Genomic DNA, 16592 nt, shown 5'->3' on the forward strand with positions numbered 1-16592 from the left:
CTTACCCTCTTAAGGCACTTTTGAAGAGTCTAGAATTTGGAGCTGTAAGAGGACAGGCGAGTGTGCTGGGAGTGTGATCAGGAATTGTTCAAACTTGTGCACATAATACTTTGAAGCACTTTGGCAGATAGAGGCACGAAGAGTGTGTTTGCCACATGAGCTCACTGACGTTCTGAGAGGGGAAATAAAGTTTTCATATCTTTATTGTACCACCCTTATCTTTTTATAAGGCAAACCCTCATAGATCTTGCTTTTGAAGAGCCTTGGCAGAGATATTTTTCTGTTAATTTTAAGCTGAAGCAGAGTGGAAAAACCTGATCACAAACCCCACTAGGCACAGTTTGTTTAATACTGCTCAATACTGGTATCAGTTTATTGACTGTGGATTTGTCCCTCAATTACCAGTGCCCATGATGGCAGGAGCTAATGCACTGCAAATCGCATTGGAGTGGCTTTATTAGATTTAAACTTGATACATGCTTATGTAAAGATGGAATTGTTTATGACACTGGTTTGGCAGCCAGCAGCTACAGGCTTCATCAGGCTAGCAGGGCAGGAGCAATGTTCTTCAGTCAAGAACTTGTGCTGAAAATTCTGTCATGAGCTCCAGGGTGCAACTTGCAGGCCCAAACCTGTAGGTCATTATCTGGCCATTCAAAAAGGACTTAACTGGGTCCAACCTGTAAAATGGTCTGAGAGGAGTAAATGGATATGAGCATGTGATACTCAGTAGGAGTCCGTTTTACTAACAAAATAGTTTTCAGGTAGCTAAATCAAAGCTAAGGCTATTCTTTTGTTGTTCTTTTGAATACTTTTGTTCCTTAGTATTTGAACAAAAAACCTGTTGTTTATTTTTCTTTGTAAGATTCAGCTAGGCTTCCTACAGCACCTAAAAATGTTGAGGCTACTTGAGAAATTTTCATTTCCAAATGATTGTATTAAAAAGTGCTTAGGGCTTCCAAAACCTTTGAGGGAGCTGTTATAAAGTGAGATACATAATCTGGGTGAAATGCTCATAAGTAAGATGCATATCTCTTCAGCTGAAATAATTTTCTTAATGCCTACAGGTACTCACTTTCACTAAAAGATTTCTTGGTTTAGCTTAAAGCTCTGGACTGAGTATCCTTCTGCCTCAGTTGTAAATAAGGAAAAGTTGCACTGAAGCTAGCAGGGTTGTAGTGGTTTAAAAGGGCTGTAAATAAGATCAGAGTTAAGCCAATAATGAGCCTCTTGAGACTAAAACTGTGCTAAACTCTAGGCACCTTTGAGCTGTGATTCTAGAGACCAGGTCTTAAGAGGTCAGGACTGGCTTCTCAAAGGGCACCTGCTCTAGTGTGGACTTTAAAACCTGAGCAGATTAAAGGGAAAGGTTGTGAACTGAGTCACAGCTGCTACTGTTGTTTAAACAGAGACTCCTTCCTAAGTGGCAGTTGACTGCAGCTACTTTTCTTTAGTACAGCTGCACAAGTTGAGGCTTGCTTTAGGTGGCCTAAAAAACTGGAGGGCCTGAGCGTGACAGGAGATTGAACTCTGCAGACGTTGGTGTTGCTGGGTCAGACGTTTCACCTGTGGCAAAGCTGGTCATGTCCTTAGCACTTCTAATTTTGCCTCCCTTTCCATTCTCCAGGGAAGAAGTCAATGACAAATTACGAGACATGCCAGATGGAACATTCCTGGTGCGCGACGCATCGACCAAGATGCAGGGAGACTACACTCTGACACTGCGGTGAGCACTGAGCACTTGTGGTCCCCTCAGCAAAACCCTGAGGAGCTGTTGCCATTCCAGTGACAGCCCTGGCTGTGTAAAGCTCATGTGGCTCAAGCTGAGAGATGTTCCCAGTTCTGCACATCACAGAACAAGCAAATAAAGAGCCAGGTCTGACAGTCAGTTCTGCTCTGTGCATTGAGTTCTGTCCCCCACTCAGTACTACCCTGAGGATCTCTGTGTAGATGAGATGGGACTCAGGGAGGAGAGCTGCTCAGGAGTGCTTCATGGTTTCAGAACTGCTAAGGTAAAAGGTGTTTATAAACCAGGCCTTTGATTAATGGGAGAGTGCTGAATACCTCATCAATGTGCAGCTCTGGAGAACTGAACAATGTCTTGGTAAAAAGAATGTCTTGTGCTTTCTGATCTAAAATTTAGGGAATATTGATTTGGAACCATGTTCTTTTCTTCATGTCTGCGCGTGGCAGGTTTCCCAGAGCTGCCCCAGCCCTGTCTGCTGCAGTTAGGCAGAAACCTCATGTGACTGCCTCTGGTGCCTTGCCCAGCCTGCCCAGCCACTTGCCACTGACAGGCTCCCAAGGTTGATTGTTAGGGACAAGCAGGTGAGGCACAGAAGCCACAGCCTTTGTAGCACACCCTTGGGAGTTACTGTGATACGGCAGGTACTTGATCCTGCCTTGAAATTCCATTGCCTTAGTGGTAGGTTTGATCCCAAGGGTGTAGTTAAAATTCTGCTTTAACTTCTGCCTCCAGATTCACAGCCTGTGTGCTGTTTGGCATGATTTGGTTATTCTACGGAATTCTACTGAATTTTCGTCTTTAGGAAGCAAAATTGTAAGTGCAGGAGAAGGACAGAACAGTGTCTAAACAGTCTGTTGTTGGAACAAAAGGAAGGAATAAGCACTATATTTGGGGAAACAACTAGAATGTATAAATCTGGATAACTACGTTTACAACCATCTTGTAATCCTCAAAGGATTTTGTAAATTCATGTATCCTGTATTACCACCCATAACTCATAAAGATTCATTAATAATTTTATAAATCTGTATTCTGTTGTATACTATTAGTGACCCTGAATTGCAGGAAATTATGGGTTTGGGTTTTCTTACAGCTCCTTTATTCAGCCTTCAGCATGCTCCTTTTCCCTTGGAAAACTTCTGGCAAAACTAGGACTTAAATACCATAAGCTGGCTCCAGAATGAACACATAGGAAGAGATTTACTTTGGGCTTTGCTCCTGTTCAAATAATCTGATGATAATTCTGTGTGTATTGACTCTTAAACTACTTAATACTACTGCTGTGTAAAGAATCACTGTGAAGGTGTGCAGTGTGGGAGCCACTGGCCAAGGAGTTTCACTGGTGTCATCAGCCTTAGAGCTGCTGAGGGATGGGAGGGACACAGTAAAACCTCTGAATGGCTGTACTTTACAGGAAGGGTGGCAACAACAAACTGATAAAGATCTATCATCGGGATGGAAAATACGGCTTTTCTGATCCACTGACATTTAATTCCGTTGTGGAGCTCATTAACCACTACCGCAACGAGTCCCTTGCTCAGTACAACCCCAAGCTCGATGTGAAGTTGATGTATCCCGTGTCCCGGTACCAGCAGGTAAGAGCTTCATCAGACCCCAATGGCTTTTAGTGCAGACAAGAACAAAAAAAAAGCAGATGTGTGTATCATTTTGGGGTTTCTCTATGAATAGCATGATTTGGTTGGGTTTTTTTTTGTGTGTGTGTTTTTGTTTGTTTTGTTTGGTTGGTTTTTTTGAAAACGGGAAAAAAAAGGTGAATTTTCATATTTGGCCTCACTTGCATCTTCCAAATTGTCTAACCATCCAAGCTGCTACATTTTATCAGGTTTCCAGTCTCCATCTGAGCCCAGCAGAGAATTTAAACCCTGACAGGCAGCAGAATTGAACCTCTGAGAAACTTTTTAATTTCTCAATGGACCCTTGTGAACCCACTGAGCGCTGCTGTAGCGAGTGCTACCCATATGAGCTGTGCAGCTGCTAACTCTGTGCATAGTCATCTAAATTTTTCAAGTACATTTTTTAAACTTTGATTCAGTAGCCCAACACATTTTTGCATTAAGGAAAAAGAACTGCAAAGCTTTTTAGAAAAGAAAAAAAAAAAAAAAAAAAAAAAAAAACCCTCTGATCTTAAACTGAAGAGTCTAAGCAATTTGCTTCCTTCTTTCTTGAACTAGCAATCCTGAAAGTAAGGTGTGGTGTGTTTTTGGAAGTTTAGGATTTTGGCATGGCTCTTGGTGTCCCATAGTTCCAGTTCCTTGTGTCTGTAAACTGTGGAACATGTTGCACATAGGGAGGCAGATTTAGACACAGTGCTCTCTAGAAACTGGATTATAAAACATGATGCTAATATCTGTGAAATGCAAATATGCATAAGTGGACAAATGAATACTCTTAAGGAAAAGCTGCTTTGCTTGAAGACTTAACAGCTCTTTGTATGTGCAGGATCAGTTGGTGAAAGAAGATAATATAGATGCAGTAGGTAAAAAGCTTCAAGAATACCATGCTCAGTATCAGGAAAAGAGCAAAGAGTATGACAAATTGTATGAAGAATATACCAGAACATCCCAGGTTGGTGTGCTTTGGCTCTTTATAGAGTGTGTTTATTGTTGTTTAAAAAGCAAAGAAAATTATTTTAACCTTTTAAGGCTAATAAAGGCAATATAAGGAAAAATCTTAGTAAATTGTGGAATACAGCAAGGAAGTTTCATATTTGATGGAAACAGGGACTATAGTTTGTTGCTGATAGTCCTTGAGGTATGGTGTGGGACAAGGAAGAAAGAGGAGCTGAACTTTTTACTGTAAGGTAAAGCTGTGGAGAAGGCCAACACTTAGAAGCTTTACACTGCAGTTTCTTCCTTGGCTGCTGAGTATTTCCAGCTGCCACATGCTGCAGTGAGAGTTGTAGAGGGGTTTGTCCAGGTTTTTTGTGAAATCTTGTGCAAGTCAGTTACCAGATATTATGCATTAAGGAAGTGTGAATACGGTGTTTGGACTGCTTCTTGTAAAATAAGATAGTTCATATATGGGGAGGAGGTTTGCTGGCAGTCTTCCTGCAAACTAAGATGGAAAATATGACTAAAATGTTTGAGGGGTTTGCAGCCTAATAGAGATCATTGTGTAGGGGAGGAGGGTAGACTTACAGGGAGTAAGTAAGTCTGCCCAATTCTTTCCTGACCCTACTCAGACATTTGACTGAATTTAAAGCTGATTAATCCTATTTTAACTTAGTACGGGAAAAAATGTCATCTTCTCAGTTTAGGGAACGTAATCGAGTCTTGCATTGCCATCTGTATTATGAACAAATGATGAAGGACTCATTCCTTACACAGGAAATTCAGATGAAGAGAACTGCAATCGAAGCATTTAATGAAACAATTAAGATATTTGAGGAGCAGTGCCACTCACAAGAGCGATACAGCAAAGAATACATCGAGCGATTCCGCAGGGAGGGCAACGACAAAGAAATTGAGCGGTGAGCTCTCAGGTTATGTTTGCTTACCTGGAAAAAGTGGTGTCCACACTGACACTGCCATTACAGCATCATATAAACCACTTTGTAAGCTCAGTGTTTTCTGAGACCTTCCCTCGAGGTATGTCAGCCTTCAGTAAAGCTCTCTTCTCTCAAGGAATTGCAGAGCTGGGAAATCTCTGGATTATCCTCTCTTAACTTCAGTAAATCAAGATACTGTGATGAGGACCAGGAAAGAACAGGAAATAATGATTTAATTTGCTTATCCCATTTCTATTTAGATTTGCTCAGAATATAATTCAGAGAACGCTGTACTTGCAAACTGTGGAATATACATAAACTGGTAAATCTCATTGTCCGTAGTTTTAGTCACTTTCAGAGAAGATCAATGTTTAGTAGCTGTCATCTAAGAAATTCAGTGAGCGTGTTGTTTGAAACTGCCTTTCCAAGAGGGTATTAGCAGAAAAAGCTGGATCTGTGCCTTTGAAGAAAGGCCAGGTATAATGCCTCACTTGATGTAGTGCTTTATGAACCACCTTAAGGAGGTTTTTGGAGCAGAAACAGTTACCTGTAACAATCTCACTATGCACTTGGGGTGCTTCATTCTGAGTAAAGACAATTAACAAGCAAAAGATGTAATTTTCCTGAGTCACACAAAACCTGCAAACTGATCTTGAATGAAGAGACAGGCAGCGTTACTTCATGGTAGCCCTTGATAGTAATTAAAGTTTGCATTTAAAATCTTGCTATTGCTGATACCTGTGGTGGGCTCACATAATTGATATAACAAAAACTGAATTTGGCAGTGAAGGAGGAATCTGTTCTAGCTTACCTTCCTACAGAGAATTTCTTCCTGCATCTCTGCCAGAAGGAGATATATTAAGGCAAACTGAAGGGTGCAGGCCCTCTGGCAAGAGGTCTCTCCTGTCACTCATACAGTAATTTTCATGTAAGGCTGAGGTGGTCAAAGGGAGGAGTTGCTGTTATAGTAGTTCTGGGATACTCTTCTGTAAGTGCTACCAGTAGGTTCAGTCCTTCTGGGCTGGTTTCACCTCTTCTCTCATACTCATTTGCAGGATAATGATGAACTACGAAAAATTAAAATCACGCCTGGGTGAGATCCATGACAGTAAAATGCGCCTGGAACAAGACTTGAAGAAACAAGCTCTGGACAACAGGGAGACTGATAAGAAAATGAACAGTATCAAGCCTGACCTAATTCAGCTCCGCAAAATCAGAGATCAGTATCTTGTGTAAGTAAGCCTGACCCATACCTCAGAATAATGTCTCTGATTAATCTGATTAATGGCTGTTTCCATCAGGATAATGATAGCTTAATTTTCTTTTCATAACCAATGTTCTGTGGATGTTCAGGTGCTACAGTCTGGCAGGGGATGTCTGAGAACTGGCTGGCCTATTCATGACTTCATTATTTAAAGAGCCAGCCACAACTAGGTGCACAATCTGCAACTACTGTAAATAAAGAATTTAAGAAAAATTGGTTATAAACAAAACCTGTGGCTGCTAATACAACAGATGGTAGTACTTTTTTTCTGTTAGGTGTCTCAGATGTTGCTTATACCCACACTTGATTTCACCACCCTTATCCAGCTCCTAATGTCCCTGGGCTGGACACAGACTGTTTCTTCTGTGTCTGAGCTTCAGCTTGCTCACTAAGAAAACCCATACACGTGCTCTGATCTATTAATCTTCTCTTCTTCTGGCAGATGGCTCAATCACAAGGGGGTGAGACAGAAGCGAATAAATGACTGGCTGGGGATCAAAAATGAAAATATTGATGAGTAAGTGTCACTATACATAAGATTTTATTGAGAAGTGTTCCATTAGTAAGTGTTTCTCTTGTGGGGTTGGTAACAAAAAACACCAGTTTCTCAATAAAGGACTGGAGTCATGTGATGTCATGTGAGGCAGCAACTCTGCTGAAACATGTAGGATTAAAATTAAGATCTAAGTGGAAGCCTTTAATATATATGTTCGTTAGGAGCCTGACCTTCCAATTTGAGCAATTCTGGTATTTCTTTTTATGATTTCTGTGAAAATAACTCTGCTTATTAACTCCTTTACTGATCAGTGGTTAACAAATGTATCCTCTCAGCACATACTTTGTGAACGAAGAAGATGAAAACCTGCCACATCATGATGAGAAAACTTGGTTTGTTGGAGATCTCAACCGTGTCCAAGCGGAAGACTTGCTCTGTGGGAAACCTGACGGAGCATTTTTAATTCGCGAGAGTAGCAAGAAAGGATGTTATGCTTGTTCTGTGGTGTAAGTCTGTTTTCCTTTTTGTTCTAACTACTCAAATCATAAATCTCTACCAAAGCTCTTTATTTTGGAGAACAAAAGCCAGGCCTAGCTTAGGCCTACCCATTGGAATGTGTTGCATGTTTGCAGGAAGACCGGCACGGTAAAAGCTTTGTAACAAAAATGTGCTTTGAATGTGCAATAACTGTAGTCCTGCAGCCTCTGCAGTTCCCACAGTAGACAGTACAAAATTCTGAAGTATCCTGACTTGAAACTCTGTAGTAAGGGCCTAAGTTAGGGCCTAATTCTCACATATTCTTCCCTGCTGAGGGACACATGGGAAGAAGTAGAGCAGGGCTGTAAAGGTAAATCCTCTATTCTCATTTTCAGACATGCCCAACTCTAGATCTTTTTCTTGTATGTGTAAGGTAATGGTGATGCTTCAGAGGATTATTTGTGAGCAGTAGTTGTGATGACATTCACACAGCCTTGCATTGATTTCTTGTATTTCACTTCATTTTATGCTGGTGTAATGAAGGTCAGAAATACTACAACTCCATTATCTAAAAATCCTTCAAGCTTGTCCTGGAGTCCAAAATGGCTTTCACTGATTTATTTCACGTGAGGTTAATTGCTTCTGAGCACAAGTCTGAGAAATGAATATATGAAGGTTTAGCACCTCAAGGTAACTGAAGACTGTAGTACCTGCTGTGTTCATTGTTCTGTTCATTGCAGTCACTCAAGTGTTGAGTTCATCAGATGCATTTGTTTGGTTGGGATCATGCTACAGGCTCGAAAAGGGGTGGCACAAAGTAACCTGTTCCTACATGTGACTGGGATTGTAACAGGCTCCAGTACAAGGATTACATAATACCTGATCTCTCTGGCAGATAAATTTTTCTAGCCACTGGAATTGCTGTGCTCCAGCAGCTGCTTTGCCAAGTTAGAGACTCGGTCGCTATGGCTTCAGATAATGAATCAGCTTGAACCTGTCCCATGCTTAACATTAAAAAAAATGCACATTGAAGTTTAGCCACTGTGTTTCATGGAATACTTTGTAGGTCCTGATAATTTGTGGGTTTTGGTTTCTTTGCTTAGTGGAAAGGTTTCTAGGTGAGTTGAGCACAAAGTCATTGCTGACTTCGGGTGCTTGTCTTCCTGGTTCAGCTTTTGACTTTTTTCCCAAGGACCATTTGGAGAACAATGCAGTGGGGAATTGTACTGCTGGGATGGAAGAGCCCTCTTATGTGGATTATTATGCAAGAGTGTTTAATCACATGCCCTGAAGCCCTGTTTCTTCACAGACTATATTAATCTCCTCCACTTGCATCTGCTGGGTCTTCCATTATGTAATCCAGTGACTGGCGGAGATGCTGCATTAGTTAATTGTTAATAGAGTGTCACTTTGGGTTTGTCCTTTTATGTTAAACTCTCCTCTTTCCTTTCCTTGCAGAGCTGATGGAGAGGTGAAACACTGTGTGATCTACAGCACTCCAAGAGGTTATGGGTTTGCAGAACCATACAACCTGTACAGCACACTTAAGGATTTGGTTCTTCATTACCAGCAGACATCCCTTGTCCAACACAATGATTCCCTAAATGTCAGGCTTGCATATCCTGTCTACGCACAGATGCCCCCCTCTCTCTGCAGGTAAATTTTGGGGAGGAGGAAAGCGCTGGCTTATCTTGGATTCTTTTCTACGATTTTTATTAGAACTCGGAGGGCATTCTTTCTCCTTAGACTGCTTGTTTTGCACAAGAAGTGATTCTGTGAATGTGAATCAAAAAGAGGCCTAGCAGCAACAAGACGACAACTTGGGTGTAGGTGTCCTGGTGCTACCTTAAAAGCTCAGCTGTGCTTTTACACCGATACTTTTGTTTCCTTATGAGGGGAATAAACTCAACACAACGCATACGAAAATACTGGAAGCAGAGCATCATTTTATGGAGATGATTTTTTGCCAGGCACCTTCAGTGGAACTTCTAATTGGATTTTTTTTTCTCTTGTTCTAGTAGACACAATTTGAAGCCTCTACCTGAGGCACTGGTAATGTCTTTCAGTCTTAAACTCCCAACAAACTAGGGGGAAACTCTGCCACAGCAATTCTTCTCTGCTAATTTTAGCAGCTTCACTGCGATTCAGCCGGACTTCCAAAAGAGGGCTTGTCTTGAGGTAGCGTGGAATTTGGTGAGAGAAGACCAAAGGAATTATGGGAAAGCTTCAGGTTTTTATTTAAATGGAAAAATGCTTGTTAAAGGAAAGTTGCTTTATTTTTATGCCAACAGTAACAAAGTTTTGGTTTCAATGGCACTACAGGTCTTCGCTTAAAGGAAACATAACCAAACTGAACATGCCAAAACTTTGTTCGTTGCTACATCAAGCACTTGCAGGGGAGGTTGCATTAGCATCCGCACATACTTTCTGCACCAAAACTTGAAACAAATAAAAGGAAAAATGAAACATTGTCTGGCTTCAAAACAGTAAATTTGTCTGATCTGATGTAATTGCTCACTCTCCTCTTTCTTCACTCCCTCTCCCTCCTGTTCCTCAGCTTGGGATTCTTTTTCCAGAGTTTTAATGATACTGTGCTTCAGAATGTAAACCAGAATGAAGCTTGCACTGACCTGCTGTAGGTCTCTTGCTGAACAGTGACAGACTCTTGTAACACTTGATTTTGGTACAGAAGAGGTCAGTGTAATCAAATGCTCCTGGATGGCTTGTTGTACCCAGTTCTTTGGTGGGGTATAGTTACTCCCGGTTGTAAGTGAGCATGCTAATCCTAGATCTCCTCTGATTTGTTCTTTGCGAGCTGGGTTCTGAACTCTCACACCACTGCAGCCAAGCAAGATTTTACTCTGGTATAATCTAAATTCCCTTGTAGTTATTTTAGACATGATGCAAAACACAGGAAGGGATGAGAGCCATACTCCTCAGTTACTGGATGTCTGGTACCATCCTTTGGCAAGGGCTGCTGTCAAATACTCGAGCGGGTAGTCCTGGGCTTCATCAACTGCAGCAATCATCAAATAAATCCCCTCCCTGGAAAGTGTACAAAGCAGCTTATTTCCATTCCTTAAGCTTCTAAAATGAAAAAGAGCTAAGTTTGGCAAACTGAACCACTTGGCATCAAAGCACAACTGGCAAAGTAATTGTTCAGTGTGCAACCTTGAAAGTTACTTTTGTTCCCATTACTGGAAGCGTTTCCCTTGCAATGCACCCATTGTGCAGGACAGGAAGCAGACAGTCATGCAGGTCTGAGAATGCTGGAGACCTGTTTCTGACCCTGGGGCTGATTTCCTGTTCAAATGGCTTTTTTCTGTAGTGCCTGGGTAGTAGTGCCAGGCTTGTTGATGTATATTGTTTACACTAGAAGTATTATTTCACTGAATGTCTTGAATTGCAAGTAGGGAAGTGACAAGGCTGGAGCACTGACAGCCATTGCAGGAAGGGTAGTCTGGTTGCCTGGCATGCCATGACATTTTTTACTTTGTACTAATGACCCTGACGCATCCCAGATACTTCCTAATTGGCCAGAGTGCAATCTTCAGGCAAGGAATTCTGTAGATGCCACTTTTCTTATTTAAATTATACCCTACAAAGCTTAACCAAAACTCAAAACTGTGTGAGAGAAGAATAAAATTCACATAAGCTGCTATGTCAAAATTAACCATATCTGTTTGTGTATCCCTTCTACTTCCCCAGGAAAAAAGGAAAAATGAGACATAGACTTTGCTGTTAGTGGAAATCTTGAATGGTTTCCTCAGTGGTCTGTGGACATGGAATTTTTTCTTGGCTAATTTGCAGTTCTAATCTAGTAGCTGTACAGCTGCCATTCTCACACCTCTCGGGTATCTAGCATTCCCTTGATGCTGGGCTGAGACCAAATGCTCAATGAAAGAAATCAGTTCAAAGGCACAAATGATAGCCAGGTGCCCCATGCCTGTAGAAGAACCTGTGTGAGAGGAGTGTCTGATTTTTCCCTGCCCTTGTGATCTCTCTGCTCTCTCTTACTGACATTTGAGGTTGATGAGACCTGTATTTCTGATCCCTGCTTTTGTAAGAGAGGTAACCTGGCCAAAGTGTTTCACGTCTGCCCCAATTTCAGGTAGGGCTCAGATTTGTTTTAAACAGGAACAGATCTACTTCCAGGCTCATAAATCCTGGCACACCCTCGCAGTCCTGACAGCAGCAGGATAGCAGAGCAGGGCTGTCTGAAGTCTCCTTGTAGTGGAATCTGATTGATCCTGTGAGGTCTGGTCCAGGCTCCGGCCCTGGCTCTGCCAAGGTAAATACAGTGTAATTCCATTAGCATCTGTGAAGGTAGCTTGGCTTTAGCGTGGTGTGAGTGAGTTGGGACTCTTGGCCCTTTGCTCCCCGAGCTCTTTTTGCTGATCACCGGTGATGTATTTGCTGTGAATGATGGAGCCAGAGCCAATAAGCCATCCTGAAGTGTTCTTTGAAGTTATGTTTTGCCCAAGCTTTCAGAGCAGGGCTATGGGCAGACCAAGCCTGCATTCCTTGTACTGGCTCCATTATTCTTAGCAGTCCCCTGAGGCTGTTTTGCCACTGTCTCTCCCTGTGTGTGATTTAGGCACCTGAAGTCCCAGCTGCTGCCACGGTTCCCCATTGACTCGCACGTGCTATTGCAGAGATTCTTCCTGCAACTATTCTGCACTCACAGAGAAAATGAAAATTGTTATAAAATCAAGTGACACGTGTAGCTGGTGTGATCTATGGGGCAAGGGCTTGGTCCTGCACCTCTCATTGTGCTTGGCCTAATTCTGTTTGCTCAGCAGCATTAGACCTGTGAGAGAACCCACAGCTTCCAGGAGCTGCTCTTCACTTGCATGACTGAGAAATCAGAAATGGGCCTGTGAGGTGCAGGATTACACCCCAGGATGAAAAGCAGCTGTTAAGCCTGAAACAAATACAGGAAATGTGAACAAAGAGGCAAAACAAAGAAACTCAAGTTCTTTTAAAACAGTAAGATGTGAGAAGGTTTTAATTTTAAGAGTCAGAACATCAGGAGGAAAGGGGGAAGTAGCCTCACTGTCGTAGCAGCCATCTGGTACCAGGCTGCAGTTAAAGGAACATTGATCTCACTGACCCATATTGTATTAAATGTATATGTAGAGTTAAATAAATAACTTTTGCACAGTGTTAAATGGGGGTGGGGGGAGGGGATGTTGAAACTCGAATATGCACAGTTTCTTCTATCTGTTTTGAAGTATATTTGCAGGGAATTAGGGGTGTTTCAGTATTTTGTGTTGGTATGGATGGAAATCAGGTCTGCTTCCACAGTTGCCATTGGCCCCATTGTATCAGCCATGAGTGCCATGTTTTTGAAGTTAGCAAGTTAAAAATCTTCTCCCACTAGTTTGTTTGTTGATTACAAGTAATCTGAGCATGGGAAGAACCAGCCTAGAAATAAGAAGGATGTCCCAACAGATGCTTCACTAGTGTGTGAAGCAGTAATGTGCAATTGTCCACCTTCTGATACTGGAGTGCTCTAGTTTTGGGGGTTGTCTTTGGGTTTTTTTTTCATTCTCATCAGCAGTGAAGTGAGTTGCTGCTTTGCACCACTGGTAGTTGCAATCTAGAGTTATATCCAGAATAGCCCTTTGTCTTATGCCAAAAATGCTCTTTCCACACTCATCTCGCTTGAAGTGGCAGATGTTCAAGAAGTTTTCCATTTAATGTGATGGGCCTGATTCTTTTCTCGCTGACACTAGTGTTAGCAAGACTTCCACAACCAAATGCCATTCCCAGGAAAAAACTTGCATTTAATCACAGCTGAACTCTAGTAACAGCAGGGCAAAAATCAAAGTTTCCCTCACAAAGCCAGGCAACTGTGATGGGACTGTGGAAATGAATGTTGACACTTAGTGCTGTTTTGGGGAGGACAGGAGAAGGATGAGGGTCTTGGTTGCCCCAAATCCTGAGGTTTCTGCAGGCTGAGGTGGCACCATGTCTGTAACTGAATGCTGTGGTTGTTTAAAACAGCAGAATTGCTATAGGAGTGTCACAATTTAAGTTTGGAAAAGCCCCTTATTTGGTACTTGAACAATCTCGCTTCTGTTTTTGAATGTCTGTTTATTTTTTGTTACACTAGCAGGGAATAAAAATCTGAAATGTTAGTGAGTCTTGTATGCTTGCTGCATTGTGCAGACATGAAACAGGTACTGCTTGTGGATCAGGAGGGGTAAGAGACAGGTTCAAAATGCAGTTTTACAAAGCACTGTGATGGGTTTTGGGTTGTATTGTTTAGACCATGTTTAAAATCAAGTTTCCTTATGTGTAGTTTCCTTATAGTTGGTTTGCAATCTCTGCTTTTGCAATAGCAGAATTAAAATAACATTCCCGAAGAGCAAAAATGCTGTGAGGGGAGGGGGTCAGGCTTGCTCAAATTCAGCATTCAAAGCAAATAGTTTTAGTGGAGAGGAAGGATCAGCACCCTAAAGCATCCCTCTGGTCATAGTTTGATGAAGCAGGAGACAGACCATGAAGCAGAAACCTCTGCCTGGAATCACAGAATAAGAGGAGATGCCAGAGCAGACCCTTCCCTTTGGAATAACCAGTTTTACTCTCCTTAAATGCACATGCAGGAGAGGTTTAGGGAATTGGTACAAGTCCTTGAGGAGCTGCTGCCCTTTCTGTATGGGAAGGGAACTTGCAGTGCTGATCCCCTTGTTTCCCTTGGCACACGAGCAGCTGGGAGAAGGGAAGGACCAGCCCAAAGAAGCACTGGCCTGTTCCTCAGGAGGCTGGGCCAGTTCAGCCCTGCGTGAGCAGCAGCTTTGGACGGGGTTACGTGAAGTTTGGCCAACATTTTTGTGAATCTTGCATTCTGTGGGCAGAAATACTTTCCACCAAATGGGGGAATAAAAAAATCTCTCTTGAAATCTTTTCGGTTCCTTCCTGTTTGTTCAAAGGGGCAGATTGGGAGCTTTAGCTTGTTAACTGTTTACATGATGACAGTGCTTGAAGTGCTGGTCTTTGGGGCTGGCTCCATACAATTAATGCAGAATTTGCATTTTTTAAATTGCTATTGGCATAGACTCACCTTATTTTATGACTAGACTCACCATTTGTTCTAAAGTTTGCCTTTGAAAAATGTAATATGCGCTTCAGAGACAAGGAAAAAAAAAGTGAGACGGGCCCTTTTTGACAGAAAAAAACCTGCTTCGTTGATCAACCTGTATTAGAGAAAGCAGCTTTAATTTGATGCCCCCTCCACCACCTTCCCTTGGGATTGCTTCTGTGAGATTGGCATTGGCAAATGAGGGGAGGGACATTCCCCCTGTGTCCAGCAGCGCCGTTCCCATGCAATCTCCAAGTGCTTGTAGCAAGAGGCTCGGGATCATTTGGGGAAAGTTACTGCATCCAAAGACAAAAGAAAAGATCTCTAAGGGTGACTGTCACCCCCCAGCAGGGGCTTGTAGGATGCTGGGGCCAGCCCCGAGCTGCCCCCAGGTCTCTGTTGGCTGGGGGGGGGCTCACGGTCAGTCAGCTGGGTCGGGGTTTGAATCTGTTTTGTTTTTGTGAGTGACTTCTACATCCAGCAAAGATCTGTTTGATGAAAACCTGTTAATTTTGTATATCTGGCTCTTTATTGCACCATGGGATTGTAATGGTCTGCATCATCCGTGTGTGTGTGCGCGTGCGTGTGTGTGTATATGTACTGTATGTATATAGATATATGTAAAATATATTCACATACACATTTATATGCATTAGCTGTAAGTGGCACTGCCCCTTAAAAATAAAACAAAACTCACTGTTAGCACATTCTGCCACGTGTTTAGGCAGAATTGGGTTGGTTTTTTGTCAAATGAAAAGGAGTTTATTGTGTTCATCTTGCATATGTGCTTCTGAAATGCTGAACTCTGGATTTCCTCTTGGGGGTTGCTACTATATTTGTAAACAGAGTTGATTTGGGGTGTTATTTACTCTGGGACAAAGCATTCAATCGTGTCCCAAGCAAAGGCTTAGCAAAAGAAACCCCTCTTGCTCTCCTGTGAGATGCAGTGATTGTTTGCACGTTCCAGTGGCCCCTCAGTGCCCCCTGTCCAGAGCTGATGTGCAATGGGTGGTGTTGGTGCGTGTCCCTTTGTGAGTGGACTCTTTGTACAAGGTGTGGTTCAATGTAAAGCATGAGTGGGTGTTTGATCTTGTGTCGAGGGCTGAAATAACAGCACACTCCTTTGTACAACCTTTGCATCAATGTTTCTGCTTTTCTTTGACTTCTTTTTTCTTTAAGGGAAACTGCATCTGTTAAGAACCTGCTTCTCCAGAAGCTATTGAATTATTTTGTTTTCCAGATGAATTCCAGCATGTAACTTTGGTACTCTTGTTTGTTATTTGTGTAAAATCTGTTCTTCTGTCGTTTATGGTGTAGTCGGGGAGGGGGGTGGGGGGAAGAAAAGAAAAAAAAAAAGGAATTCATGTAGTTTAACTTTTAAAGAAAAGAAACAAACTGCTTCATAAGGAAACCAAGTGTATGTTAGTGTTTTCTGACAAGTCATCCTGTAGTTTCTAGCTCAGTAATGCAACACTGTACTTGTCACCGGGTGTGTTACAATTTTGCTGTACTTTCTTTTACTAGATGGTTGGGCTTTTAAATCCCAGACACTAAGCATCCTGGGCCTACTTGCTCTAGATCAAAAAAAAATGCAATAAAAAAAAGATTGCAATAAAGCACATTGACATGTAATGTTTTAGAAGGATGTACTGACAGCTGTTTCTAATAAATTCCAAACTGCAGCGTGGTTGGGCTGCCTTGGTGTAGCTGTGTCTGTCTCCCAGCCGAGGCCATGGGCATCATCTTTAACAGAAGCTTTAAAAAAAAGACTTGCAGAGGTCTGATTTCCTCTAGGCTGGAGAGAAAGCCCCTCCTGGGGCTGGGAGGAGGGAGGAATACACGTAGCACACGTGCGCTCCTTAATGGAGCCTTCCCTGCGTTCCTTTCACAGCGTCTTCCGAGGGAGCAGGAGCCATCAGCAGTGTTCCTGCATGGCTCACTGCTTCCTCTGCCAGCGGGGAAAACCACGTTTGGTGATGCCAGTGTTGGTGCTGGGGGGAGAGGAGGGGATGC

At 42.4% G+C, this 16592-nt stretch overlaps 1 protein-coding gene across 2 annotated transcripts in view; it reads left to right on the forward strand.

The window, feature by feature from the left end:
• The window catches only part of PIK3R3 (phosphoinositide-3-kinase regulatory subunit 3), a 78177-nt gene extending 61911 nt beyond the window's left edge, over positions 1–16266 (forward strand). For both annotated transcript variants that reach the window (XM_053950033.1, XM_053950035.1), the window contains 8 exons: positions 1628–1726; positions 3162–3342; positions 4208–4333; positions 5095–5237; positions 6311–6487; positions 6962–7036; positions 7351–7521; positions 8951–16266. In XM_053950033.1, coding sequence (XP_053806008.1) covers positions 1628–1726; positions 3162–3342; positions 4208–4333; positions 5095–5237; positions 6311–6487; positions 6962–7036; positions 7351–7521; positions 8951–9152 — 1174 coding nt within the window. In that variant the 3' untranslated portion in view covers positions 9153–16266. The remainder of the gene's footprint in view (positions 1–1627; positions 1727–3161; positions 3343–4207; positions 4334–5094; positions 5238–6310; positions 6488–6961; positions 7037–7350; positions 7522–8950) is intronic.
• The last annotated feature ends 326 nt before the right edge of the window (positions 16267–16592 follow it).

The sequence above is a fragment of the Vidua chalybeata genome, chromosome 9 (assembly GCF_026979565.1).
Source record: "Vidua chalybeata isolate OUT-0048 chromosome 9, bVidCha1 merged haplotype, whole genome shotgun sequence".
Classification (NCBI taxonomy): Eukaryota; Metazoa; Chordata; class Aves; order Passeriformes; family Viduidae; genus Vidua; species Vidua chalybeata.